Source organism: Pongo abelii, chromosome 16, assembly GCF_028885655.2.
Source record: "Pongo abelii isolate AG06213 chromosome 16, NHGRI_mPonAbe1-v2.0_pri, whole genome shotgun sequence".
NCBI classification, from domain to species: domain Eukaryota; kingdom Metazoa; phylum Chordata; class Mammalia; order Primates; family Hominidae; genus Pongo; species Pongo abelii.
In genome coordinates, this window is record NC_072001.2 from 43,799,662 (window position 1) to 43,812,629 (window position 12,968).

The 12,968-nt window shown below is 54.5% G+C and overlaps 1 protein-coding gene across 1 annotated transcript; it reads left to right on the forward strand.

Annotated features, from left to right (window-relative positions):
- The first annotated feature begins 1,637 nt into the window (after nucleotides 1-1,637).
- On the forward strand, nucleotides 1,638-11,280 carry VPS18 (VPS18 core subunit of CORVET and HOPS complexes). Its single transcript, XM_002825317.5, has 5 exons — nucleotides 1,638-2,153; nucleotides 3,233-3,374; nucleotides 6,190-6,281; nucleotides 6,427-8,297; nucleotides 9,930-11,280. Exons 1-5 carry the CDS (start codon nucleotides 2,063-2,065, stop codon nucleotides 10,653-10,655), a joined length of 2,922 nt encoding a protein of 973 aa, XP_002825363.1. The 5' UTR covers nucleotides 1,638-2,062; the 3' UTR covers nucleotides 10,656-11,280.
- Nucleotides 11,281-12,968: the final 1,688 nt, after the last annotated feature.

Here is a 12,968-nt window from a genome sequence, read left to right on the forward strand (position 1 = left end):
CAGGGTCCACCCAGGGCCTATCCCATACATCCCAGAGAGCAATGGAGCCCAACAATGGGGTGCTGAGGTCCCTGAGGCCGTAGCTGGAAGTACTCTGTGTCCCTAAGGCAGCACTCCTATGCTGACTTCCAACTGCTAATGGGCTCCATGCAGCAGGGACAACCCTCTGCACAGTCCAGACCTGAGGGCAGATGGCAGGTGACCTGGGGGTGAAGTGTTATGTATGGAGCAGGGCAGCTCCCTGTCTGGGATCACTTTTCTTAGAGGAAGCCTCCTGCCTATTGTCCTGCTCCTGCACTTCCCTCCTGGGACCTGGCAACCTCAGGTGGGAAGGCTGCATTGAGGCTGCAGGCTTGGTCAAGAGAAGCAGGACCCTGGTGCGAAGGGAAATGAGCCTGGACGGCATACTTGTCATCTGCCCCAGGACTAGTGCCCCTCCAAGCCAGAGAGCCCAGATAGCCCTCAGTGGGGCTGGTGAGAGTCACAGTTCTCCGCACGTGGCCAGAAAGTTGAGCAAGAGTAACTCAACCACATAAGGTATGGTGCAAACCTGGAAACTTCTGAGAGCAAAGGGATGCTCTTAGTTGTTAGGCGGGGGGCCACCCAGCAAAGCCAGGACGGTGGCGACCCTAGTCCAGAGCCTTCCACTTTAGCAAGGTAGAATCCAAGGGCCCCAGAAGGGAACAGACTCCATCTGGGTCGCCTAAGCAGGTGAGAGAGGAAAACCCAACCACAGTCGCGCCCCAGCCCTCGCAGGTCCCTGGCTGAGGACTCCCCTCTCCACCTCAGGCTGGGTGGCCCCCCACCTTCACGCTTGTTCCCACTTGTCCCTCGTTCTTGCTAGGCTTGGCAGGTATTTGTTCCCTGCTCCTTCATGCTCTCAGTGCCGTGGCCACGTCGCTGGGTACGCCCCACCAGGCCAGAGACATTTTCCGTCTTGTTCTCTGCCACGTCCCCAGAGCCTGGAACAGTGCTTGGCACAGAGTGGACGCTCATTCGTGGAGCAAGCGCCTGATGGATAATCCATCACTTGCTTTTCTAGCATGAATGGTCTATTTACGGGTCCAGCGCCCCTGCTGCCTTACGACCTTTTCCAGGGCGGGAAGGGGCTGTCCTCATCTCTGTGACCCCAGCGCCCAGCCCAAGGCCTGGCACAGAGTAAGTGCTCAACCACATTTTGGTGAATGAGTGAATGGAAGCGACCCAGCAACCCTGAGCCAAGGAGCCACTGTGGGGCAGGTCAGGGCGGTTCCTGGCACAGGGCTTCCCACTAGCCTGGCCACCAGCTCTGCGGCCTCCTGGAAGCTGGGGGGCCTTTGGGTAAGGGAGAAGAGTGGCCAGGACTTGTCTGCGTGTGCCCTGTGACGGTGGGATCGAGAGACAGCGATTGGATTGAGGAACGGGAGGTTCCCCGAGGCTGTTTAGAGAGGCGGGAGCGGGAGCTGGTCAGGAAGGCTGGACAGACCATCTGAGGGAGCGGAGCTTGGGCACGAAAGCCAGGGCTGGGCGGCGCGGGGCGGGTGGGGAAGGCCGGCTGAGAAAGCCGGGATTGCCTCCTGGTGTCAAAGCTCGGAACTGCAGCAGGATCCTGGGGGCGGGGCTTGTGTTCAGCAGCAGCCGCCACGCGCCCAGCCCTCAGCCCTCGTCTCGCCTTCCGCCGGAGGGCCCGGCGACGTTGTGCGCCAGCGTACGTGGGGCTCTGAGAACCCGGAAGTTACGTTTTAGGCCCGCGTCACAGGGGCGGGAGTCAGCTGAGCTGCCGGGGCGAGGTTGGGATCACCTGAGACCGGCTGAAGGGAGCCTGTGATCTTTTGTAGCGGGGGCGGGGAGTAGGGTGCAAGACTGCGCCAGATTCAAGGGCGAGGGCTGCCCGATTATCTCGCTGCATAAGGCAAGAGCAAGAGGATCCTCAGGATTTCAAAGAGGAGGCGACGGCTGCAGGTTCCCAGGATCTGTCAGAGGCTGGGGAGTTACAGCTTCCATTCTGGGGCGACGGGGACCCCGGGGGGTAGCCCTTTTGTAATCCCCAGGCCCCGGACAAAGAGCCCAGAGGCCAGGCACCATGGCGTCCATCCTGGATGAGTACGAGAACTCGCTGTCCCGCTCGGCCGTCTTGCAGCCCGGCTGTCCTAGCGTGGGCATCCCCCACTCGGGTAAGGAAGAGGAGGGTTCCGCTGCCCCTTTCGGCTCTCCTAGCATTTGCGTGGGTGCAGCGGGGAGGGCAGCTCCGAGACCTCGGGGTCATCCCCTGGGCCGTGCCTTCCGGGTCTAGGCCCCTGATTCTCTTCAGGCTCTCTTGGCCCCCAGCTGGTACGATAGTCGAAGTTTGAAAGAGCAACGGGAGCTGTCGCGTGATCTAGGCTCTACCGCTAGGGTCCTTTTGAGAGGGAATTGGGGCCCAGATAAGGAAGTACTCACCTACAGGGCGCAGTTGGGCTGTTGGGAGAACTTAGAATGGGCTCCCGGCTTCTGCTGATGCTTTTCCCACCAGGCCCCTTCTGGAGGTGGGAGGGAAGGAATGGACAAAGAAAGTGGTGAAGGCGGAATATTGCAGAGGAAGAAGGAAGGGTCCCAGAGGGAATTTTGTCGCTGAACAGGGAAAATGGAGATGAAATTTTTTTGGCCTTGGCTATAGCTGGGTGCAGCCTGGAGTTTTGGGACGTTTTTGTAGAAAGTAGTGAGTCTCCAGGAGAATGAGGGCATAGGGAGCCCTGGGGAACTGTTCCAGTGAATGGTGTTAACGAATTGCAGCTGCTTTCACTCTAGTCTTTACCCTCATTCAATGCTCAAAATATCCCAGCACTTGCCAACTCTACACTGAGGCTCATTACCGCATGGGCAGGGAGGGGAGCAGAGAATGGGGCTATACTACTTCAGTTAAGCTGGGATTGCTAGGCCAAAGACCTGATAGGGGAGAATACCCAGACCACCAGTCCCGTCCCACCCCCACGCAGCCCCATTACCAGTGCGAGCAGGTATATCATGCTGTGACAGCATCTTAAGGGTTCAAAGAATCAACCCCTCACTGCTGTCAGAGTGTGGAAAGAGCTCCAGACTTCTATTGTAAAGGTGACCAGCAAACGACTTGATATCAAACTATTTGTTAACCAAGGTCCTGGGGATAGGAATATGTCAGGAAAGTGGCGAGGAGCACTGTGGTGTTTCTTCTGCCTCTCCTTGCCCTTCACCTGTCTCTTCCACAGCTAATCTTCTTGTCTTTCCTTACCTGTAGGGTACGTGAATGCCCAGCTGGAGAAGGAAGTGCCCATCTTCACAAAGCAGCGCATTGACTTCACCCCTTCCGAGCGCATCACCAGTCTTGTCGTCTCCAGCAATCAGCTCTGCATGAGCCTGGGCAAGGATACGCTGCTCCGGTAATCAAAGGCTCACAGAGCTTAGGAGTAGGGACTAGAGAGGTGTTTGGGGGCTATTAACTCACTGGGCCTTTCTTCTATTCCAGGCAAGTAAAGCAGTGAATTTGGAGTTTTCAGGAAATATCCTATCCCTTTCCAAAGAGAATCAATACAGGGTAGTGGTTAAGAATCTGGCCTGGCAGGGCATGGTGGCTCACACCTATAATCTCAGCACTTTGGGAGGCCAAGACAAGAGGATCACATGAGATCAGCAGTTTGAGACCAGCCTGGGCAACATAGTGAGACCCCCATCTCTACCAAAACAAATGTTTAAAAATTAGCCAGATGTGATGGTGCAGTCCCAACTACTGGGGAGGCCGAGGCAAGAGGATCACTTGAGCCCAGGAGTTCAAGGCTGCAGTGAGCTGTGTTTGCACCACTGTACTCCTGTCTCTTTAAAAAAAAAAAAAAAAAAAGCCAGGCACAGTGGCTCACATCTGTAATCCCAGCACTTTGGGAGGCTGAGGAGGGTGGATCACCTGAGGTCAGGAGTTCGACACCAGCCTGGCCAACACGGTGAAACTCTGTTTCTACTAAAAATACAAAAATTAGCCGGGCGTGGAGCAGGCGCCTGTAATCTCAGCTACTGGGGAGGCTGAGGCATGAGAATTGCTGGAACCCGGGAGCCGGAAGTTGCAGTGAGCTAAGATTGCACCATTGAACTCCAGCCCAGGCGACAACAGCAAGACTCCGTCTCAGAAAAAAAAAAAAAAAAAAGGAAAAGAAAAAAAAAACTTTAGGAGTGTAGACTTAAGAGTATTGATTGCAGCATTCTTGTGGTAGGAAAAACTGGATCCATGCTGAATGCTCATCAATAGGAAAATGGTGATTAAACTGTAGTTCAGCCATAAAATAGAATATAATGCAGTTGTTTAAAAAAATGGATTATCCTGGCTGGGCGAGGTGGCTCACACCTGTAATCCCAGCACTTTGGGAGGCTGAGGCAGGCAGATCACCTGAGGTCGGGAGTTCAAGACCAGCCTGGCCAACATGGAGAAACCCCGTCTCTACTAAAAATATAAAATTAGCAGGGCGTGGTGGCAGGTGCCTGTAATCCCAGCTGCTTGGGAGGCTGAGGCAGGAGAATGGCTTGAACCCGGGAGGCAGAGGTTGCAGTGAGCCGAGATCATGCTCACTGCACTCCAGCCTGGGTGACAAGAGCAAGACTCTGTCTGAAAAAAAAAAAAGAGTTATCCCGGAAAGCTGGGTTTGGGGGTAAAAAAAAACAAGTTAGAGCTATATCGATTGACTAGTGGAATGTTCATGAAATATCATTAGTTTAGAAAATTTACAAATTAAGACACATACACATATATGCAATATGAAGGCATTTTTGTAATGACAGCAAGAAAACCACCCTATTTACATTGTGAGTATGAAAAAAGATGTTAACATGAATTTTCTCAGTTGGGATAACAGGAGTTTGAGAAGAAAATTAAGTCATTCTTTATACATCTTTGCATCGATTCTTTAGTTAGAACAAGCATATAATTTGGAAAGAATTTCATAAGGAAAATATAAACAGGAGTACTCCTCAAGGTTTTTGTCAAGATTAATTGAGATAATACTAGATTGATGAAACTCTTGGCATGGTGCTTGGTATATAAAAAGTGCCCAGTAACTATGAGCTACTCTTTGTTGTTCCCTTCTTACCTCAGCAATCTGGGATATCTCTGCCTATCTTCCCAGATGCACTGGAGATCTTTTTGTTTTCTTCCTTCAAGTCTGATTGATTCTTTTTTGAGCAGAGGGGAAAAACTTCTCCTTAGTGATTTCTCAAAATAAGGTGAGGGAGCTTGCAGAGCTGAGAGGGTTTTTGTTGTTGTTGTTTGTCTTTTTTCTTTTCTTTTTTTTTTTGAGACAGAGTTTCGCTCTGTTACCCAGGCTGGAGTGCGGTGCTGCGATCTTAGCTCACTGCAAGCTCTGCCTCCTGGGTTCACGCCATTCTCCTGCCTCAGCCTCCCCAGTAGCTGGGACTACAGGCGCCTGCCACCGCGCCCGGCTAATTTTTTGTATTTTTAGTAGAGATGGGATTTCACCATGGTCTCGATCTCCTGACCTTGTGATCTGTCCGCCTCGGCCTCCCAAAGTGCTGGGATTACAGGTGTAAGCCACCGTGCCCGGCCTGTCTTTTTTTTTCCCCCCTTTTTGTGGAGAACATGGTCTTGCTATATTGCGCAGGCAGGTCTCAAACACCTGGGCTCAAGCTACCCTCTCGCCTCTGTCTCCCTAAAAGCTGAGATGACAGGTGTGAGCCACTGCACCTGGCAAGAGAGTTCTTAAGTAGGGCCCTGTATATTTTTCAGGGCTACCCCATAGGTAGAGCTGCTGTATTCAGCAATTCCTTTTTTTTTTTTTTTTGAGATGGGGTCTCACTCTGTTGCCCAGGTTGGAATGCAGTGGTGTAGTCTCAGCTCACTGCAGCCTTTGCCTCCTGGGCTCAGGTGTCTCCCACCTCAGCCTCCCAAATAGCTGGGACCACAGGTGTGTACCACCACATCTCGCTAATTTTTTTGTATTTTTTGTAGAGATGGGATTTCGCCATGTTGCCCAGTCTGGTCTCAAACTCCTGAGCTCAAGCAACCCACCTCGGACTCCCAAAGTGCTGGGATTACAGGCCTGAGCCACACTGCACCTGGCCTGTATTCAGCATTTTATGCGTAGATGTAGATTTCAGGGAAGAAAGTCTATGGCTTTTATCAGATTATTAAAGAGGATCATGATCCAAAAAAGGATCTTCCCTTCTCTAGAGTGATGGTGACGCTTGTCCCCACAGCATTGACTTGGGCAAGGCAAATGAGCCCAACCACGTGGAGCTGGGACGTAAGGATGACGCAAAAGTTCACAAGATGTTCCTTGACCATACTGGTAAGTGACAGTGGAGATCTGAGGAGGGGGTCTCTGGTCAGTCACTGCCTGGGTGGGTGGGCTCTGAGGGTGGTGTGCCGGCCAGGAGGAGGCTGAGGGTGGGAATGGCAGCATCCACTGGGGCGCCATGCTCTCCCCACTCCAGGCTCCCACCTGCTGATTGCCCTGAGCAGCACGGAGGTCCTCTACGTGAACCGAAACGGACAGAAGGTACGGCCACTAGCACGCTGGAAGGGGCAGCTGGTGGAGAGTGTGGGTTGGAACAAGGCACTGGGCACGGAGAGCAGCACAGGCCCCATCCTGGTCGGGACTGCCCAAGGCCACATCTTCGAAGCAGAGCTCTCAGCCAGCGAAGGTGGGCTTTTTGGCCCTGCTCCGGATCTCTACTTCCGCCCATTGTACGTGCTAAATGAAGAAGGGGGTCCAGCACCTGTGTGCTCCCTTGAGGCCGAGCGGGGCCCTGATGGGCGTAGCTTTGTTATTGCCACCACTCGGCAGCGCCTCTTCCAGTTCATAGGCCGAGCAGCAGAGGGGGCTGAGGCCCAGGGTTTCTCAGGGCTCTTTGCGGCTTACACGGACCACCCACCCCCATTCCGTGAGTTTCCCAGCAACCTGGGCTACAGTGAGTTGGCCTTCTACACCCCCAAGCTGCGCTCCGCACCCCGGGCCTTCGCCTGGATGATGGGGGATGGTGTGTTGTATGGGGCATTGGACTGTGGGCGCCCTGACTCTCTGCTGAGCGAGGAGCGAGTCTGGGAGTATCCAGAGGGGGTAGGCCCTGGGGCCAGCCCACCCCTAGCCATCGTCTTGACCCAATTCCACTTCCTGCTGCTACTGGCAGACCGGGTGGAGGCAGTGTGCACACTGACCGGGCAGGTGGTGCTGCGGGATCACTTCCTGGAGAAATTTGGGCCGCTGAAGCACATGGTGAAGGACTCCTCCACAGGCCAGCTGTGGGCCTACACTGAGCGGGCTGTCTTCCGCTACCACGTGCAACGGGAGGCCCGAGATGTCTGGCGCACCTATCTGGACATGAACCGCTTCGATCTGGCCAAAGAGTATTGTCGAGAGCGGCCCGACTGCCTGGACACGGTCCTGGCCCGGGAGGCCGATTTCTGCTTTCGCCAGCGTCGCTACCTGGAGAGCGCACGCTGCTATGCCCTGACCCAGAGCTACTTTGAGGAGATTGCCCTCAAGTTCCTGGAGGCCCGACAGGAGCAGGCTCTGGCTGAGTTCCTGCAGCGAAAACTGGCCAGTTTGAAGCCAGCCGAACGTACCCAGGCCACACTGCTGACCACCTGGCTGACAGAGCTCTACCTGAGCCGGCTTGGGGCTCTGCAGGGCGACCCAGAGGCCCTGACCCTCTACCGAGAAACCAAGGAATGCTTTCGAACCTTCCTCAGCAGCCCCCGCCACAAAGAGTGGCTCTTTGCCAGCCGGGCCTCTATCCATGAGCTGCTCGCCAGTCATGGGGACACAGAACACATGGTGTACTTTGCAGTGATCATGCAGGACTATGAGCGGGTGGTGGCTTACCACTGTCAGCACGAGGCCTACGAGGAGGCCCTGGCCGTGCTCGCGCGCCACCGTGACCCCCAGCTCTTCTACAAGTTCTCACCCATCCTCATCCGTCACATCCCCCGCCAGCTTGTAGATGCCTGGATTGAGATGGGCAGCCGGCTGGATGCTCGTCAGCTCATCCCTGCCCTGGTGAACTACAGCCAGGGTGGTGAGGTCCAGCAGGTGAGCCAGGCCATCCGCTACATGGAGTTCTGCGTGAACGTGCTGGGGGAGACTGAGCAGGCCATCCACAACTACCTGCTGTCGCTGTATGCCCGTGGCCGGCCGGACTCACTGCTGGCCTATCTGGAGCAGGCTGGGGCCAGCCCCCACCGGGTACATTACGACCTCAAGTATGCGCTGCGTCTCTGCGCTGAGCATGGCCACCACCGCGCTTGTGTCCATGTCTACAAGGTCCTAGAGCTGTATGAGGAGGCCGTGGACCTGGCCCTGCAGGTAAGCCAGTGCGTCTTGACCCCAGCTGGGAGAGGGACCCAAAGAGCAGTAGCTTTAGATGCGGAAGGGCTTGGGGGGCCATGTCTAGAGGGTGCTGGCTTCTTGCAGAGAGGGAAGGTTAAGAGCATGGACTGTTAAGTCAGATTCGAATTCTGGCTATGCCACTGACTAAGCTGTGTGACCTTGGGTTAGTTTCTGAACCTCTCTGTGCTCAGATTATTCGGCCACAAAAGGGGGTCAGTGTTATAGTACATTTACCTCATAGGGTTGATAAAGTTCTGTGTATGAAAAGTACTCAGGGCCGGGTGTGGTGGCTTGCGCCAGCACTTTAGGAGGCCGAGGCGAGTGGATCACAAGGTCAGGAGTTCGAGACCAGCCTGACCAACATGGTGAAACCCCATCTCTACTAAAAATATAAAAATTAGCCGGGTATTGTGGTGCGCGCCTGTAATCCCAGCTACTCAGGAGGCTGAGGCAGGAGAATCGCTTGAACCCGGGAGGTGGAGGTTGCAGTGAGCTGAGATCACGCCATTATACTCCAGCCTGGGTGACAGAGCAAGACTCCGTCTCAAAAAAAAAAGAAAAAGAAAAGAAAAATACTCAGGGCCGGGCACGGTGGCTCATGCCTATAATCCCAGCACTTTGGGAGGCCAAGGTGGGCGGATCACCTGAGGTCAGGAGTTCGAGACCAGCCTGGCCAACATGTCGAAACCCTGTCTCTACTGAAAATACAAAAGTTAGCTGGGCATGGTGGCACGCACCTGTAATTCCAGCTACTCAGGAGGCTGAGGCAGGAGAATCACTTGAACCTGGGAGGAGGAGGTTTCAGTGAACCGAAATCGCACCACTGCACTCCAGCCTGGGCAACAGAGTGAGATTCTGTCTCAAAAAGAAAAAAAGAAAAGTACTTAGAACACTGCCTGGTACATACACGTTAGCAGAAGAGGAAGGTGCTGAGTTACACTTCTCAAACCATGAATTGTCACCTGCCTTAGCATCCCATGAAGTGCTATTTAACATGCAGTTCCTAGGCCTGCACTCAGGACTTATTGAATCAGAATGCCTGGGGGCAGGGCTCAAAAATTTGTATTTTGAATATGTTTCCCAGGTGATTTCTTTCTTTCTTTCTTTTTTTTTTTTTTTTTTGAGATGGAGTCTTGCTCTGTCTCCCAGGCTGGAGTGCAGTGGCCCAATCTCGGCTCACTGCAAGCTCAGCCTCCCAGGTTCACGCCATTCTCCTGGCTCAGTCTCCCAGGTAGCTGGGACTACAGGCGCCCGCCACCACACCCGGCTAATTTTTTTGTATTTTTAGTAGAGATGGGGTTTCACTGTGTTAGCCAGGATGGTCTCAATCTCCTGACCTCGTGATCTGCCTGCCTTGGCCTCCCAAAGTGCTGGGATTACAGGCCTGAGCCACTGCGCCCAGCCTCCCAGGTGATTTCTAACTTCACTAAAATTGGAGCCCTACTACTCTTAAGTAGCTTTTACATAGCTGTGGCAGGGGCAGGCCCCCTTGCTTCCAGGAGTGCTGGGAATCCTGCCTCGGGGCCTCTCCTCGGCCGTCTCTCTCTCCCATAGTCTCCATGTTGGGCAGGGAGGGGCTTGGCCCTAAAGCCCATGCTCTCCCCACAGGTGGACGTGGACCTGGCCAAGCAGTGTGCAGACCTGCCTGAGGAGGATGAGGAATTGCGCAAGAAGCTGTGGCTGAAGATCGCACGGCACGTGGTGCAGGAGGAGGAAGATGTACAGACAGCCATGGCTTGTCTGGCTAGCTGCCCCTTGCTCAAGATTGAGGATGTGCTGCCTTTCTTTCCTGATTTCGTCACCATCGACCACTTCAAGGAGGCGATCTGCAGCTCACTTAAGGCCTACAACCACCACATCCAGGAGCTGCAGCGGGAGATGGAAGAGGCTACAGCCAGTGCCCAACGCATCCGGCGAGACCTGCAGGAGCTGCGGGGCCGCTACGGCACTGTGGAGCCCCAGGACAAATGTGCCACCTGTGACTTCCCCCTGCTCAACCGCCCTTTTTACCTCTTCCTCTGTGGCCATATGTTCCATGCTGACTGCCTGCTGCAGGCCGTGCGACCTGGCCTGCCAGCCTACAAGCAGGCCCGGCTGGAGGAGCTGCAGAGGAAGCTGGGGGCTGTTCCACCCCTAGCCAAAGGCTCTGCCCGGGCCAAGGAGGCCGAGGGTGGGGCTGCCACGGCAGGGCCCAGCCGGGAACAGCTCAAGGCTGACCTGGATGAGTTGGTGGCTGCTGAGTGTGTATACTGTGGGGAGCTGATGATCCGCTCTATCGACCGGCCGTTCATCGACCCCCAGCGCTACGAGGAGGAGCAGCTCAGTTGGCTGTAGGAGGGTGTCACCTTTGATGGGGGGTGGGCAATGGGGAGCAGTGGCTTGAACCCACTTGGGAAGGCTGCCTCCTAGGCTCTGCTCAGTCATCTTGCAATTGCCATACTGTGACCAAGTTGACGGGAGTAGAGTAGCGCTGTTGGCCAGGAGGTGTCAGGTGTGAGTGTATTCTGCCAGCTTTTCATGCTGTTCTTCAGAGCCGCAGTTATGCCATCAGCCTACCTCCCAGTAGAGGCCCTTCACCTGGAGAAGTCAGAAATCTGACCCAATTCCACCCCCTGCCTCTAGCAGCAGTTCTGTCCCTGTCATTCCCCACACACGTCCTGTTCACCTCGAGAGAGAGAGCGAGCACCTTTCTTCCATCTGTTCACTCTGCGGCCTCTGGAACCCCAGCTCTTCTCTCTCAGAAGAAGCCTTCTCTTCCTCCTGCCTATAGGTGTCCCAGAAGTGAGAAGGCAGCCTTCGAAGTCCTGAGCATTGGGTGAGAAAGTGATGCTAGTGGGGGCATGCTTTTGTGCACACTGTCTGGGGCTCCAGTGTGAAGGGTGCCCTGGGGCCGAGGGCCTTGTGGAGGATGGTCGGTGATGGTAATGGAGGTGGAGAGCATTAAACTGTCTGCACTGCACTGGTGGCTTTGTGTTGATGCTGGGCTGAGCAGTGTGTGAGTGATCTCCAAGTGGGGCTGGAGTGTCACAGGGAGGCTGCCAGGCCCTACATGCCTCCACACCTTGGCACGCAGTCCTTCACCTTGTCCGCCAACTCTGCCTCTCTAGGGCTCATTGGGGATTGCAGCCAACCAGCCTGAATTGTGAAGCAGGGGCTGTTCTTCCCTTTGGCCAGCAGATGGTGCTGCTCCCCACAGAATCCTTTGCTTTCCGGCAGCTGGGAGCAGTGATTTCTGTCACTCTATTAGTGCTTGCTTCCTCCCTACTTGTCTCAAGAATTTTCTTGGAGTCGGCCGGGCATGGTGGCTCGCGCCTATAATCCCAGCATTTTGGGAGGCTGAGGTGGGCAGATCACGAGGTCAGGAGATCGAGACAATCCTGGCTAACACGGTGAAACCCCGTCTCTACTAAAAATAAAAAAAATTAGCCGGGCGTGGTGGCAGGCGCCTGTAGTCCCAGCTACTCGGGAGGCTGAGGCAGGAGAATGGCGTGAACCCAGGAGGCAGAGTTTGCAGTGAGCTGAGATTGCGCCACTGCACTCCAGCCTGGGAGACAGAGCAAGACTCCATCTCAAAAAAAAAGAATTTTCTTGGGAGTCTCCACTGTCTAACCATAACTTCAAGCCCCTCATTCTTCCTCCCTCGAGTAGCCCTCAGGCATGCTAGATTTTGCTTGCCCCTCTGCCAGCTCGGATCCCTGCCTTCCTGGCTCCTGCCTGGCTTTAAGATGGCCCTGCCACTATCTACCATTTAACCACAATGCTGAGGCCCAGCATGAAGGTGAAACTGCTGTGGCCTGTATCCATGGCATTTGGCAGACATGTTTTCTCATCTTGCTCCTGTGATCTGCTCCTCCCCACAAATTACACATCTTTAGTTGTGGCTAAATCCTAAGGAGTCCTGGAATGGGGTCTCCCCGTGGCATCAGCAGAGCACCCTTTGCCTCATGGACCAGTGTTCACAGTGCACTGCCCAGCTGGCAGTGATCCGAGCTGGCAGAGGGGCAAGCAAAATCTAGCATGCCTGAGGGCTACTCGAGGGAGGAAGAATGAGGGGCTTGAAGTTATGGTTAGACAGTGGAGACTCCCAAGAAAATTCTTTTTTTTTGAGTGGGTGTGATCTATCAGCTGGCAAAACAGTTCCTGCAGTCAGGCCAACCTCGCTGGCCACTGCAGGCTGCTTTCCCCTCCAGTCTAATCCTCTTCCTAGCCAGGCATGGGGTCTCACGCTTGTAGTCTTAGCTACTTGGGAGGCTGAGGAAGGAGGATGGCTGGACCCCAAGAGGTGGAAGCTGCAGTGAATTATGATTGTGCCACTGCACTTCAGCCTGGGTGACAGAGCAAGAACCCTCTTTTTTTTTTTTTTTTTTTTTTTTGAGATGGAGTCTTGCTCTGTCACCCAGGCTGGAGTGCAGTGGTACAATCTTGGCTCACTGCAACCTCTGCCTTCTGGGTTCAAGGATTCTCCTGCCGCAGCCTCCCTAGTAGCTGGGATTACAGGTGCACATCACCACGCCTGGCTACTTTTTTTATTTTTGGTAGAGACGGTTTCACCATGTTGGCCAGGCTGGTCTCGAACTCCTGACCTCAAGTGATCTGCCCGCCTCAGCCTCCCAAAGTGCTAGGATTACAGGCGTGAGCCACTGTGCC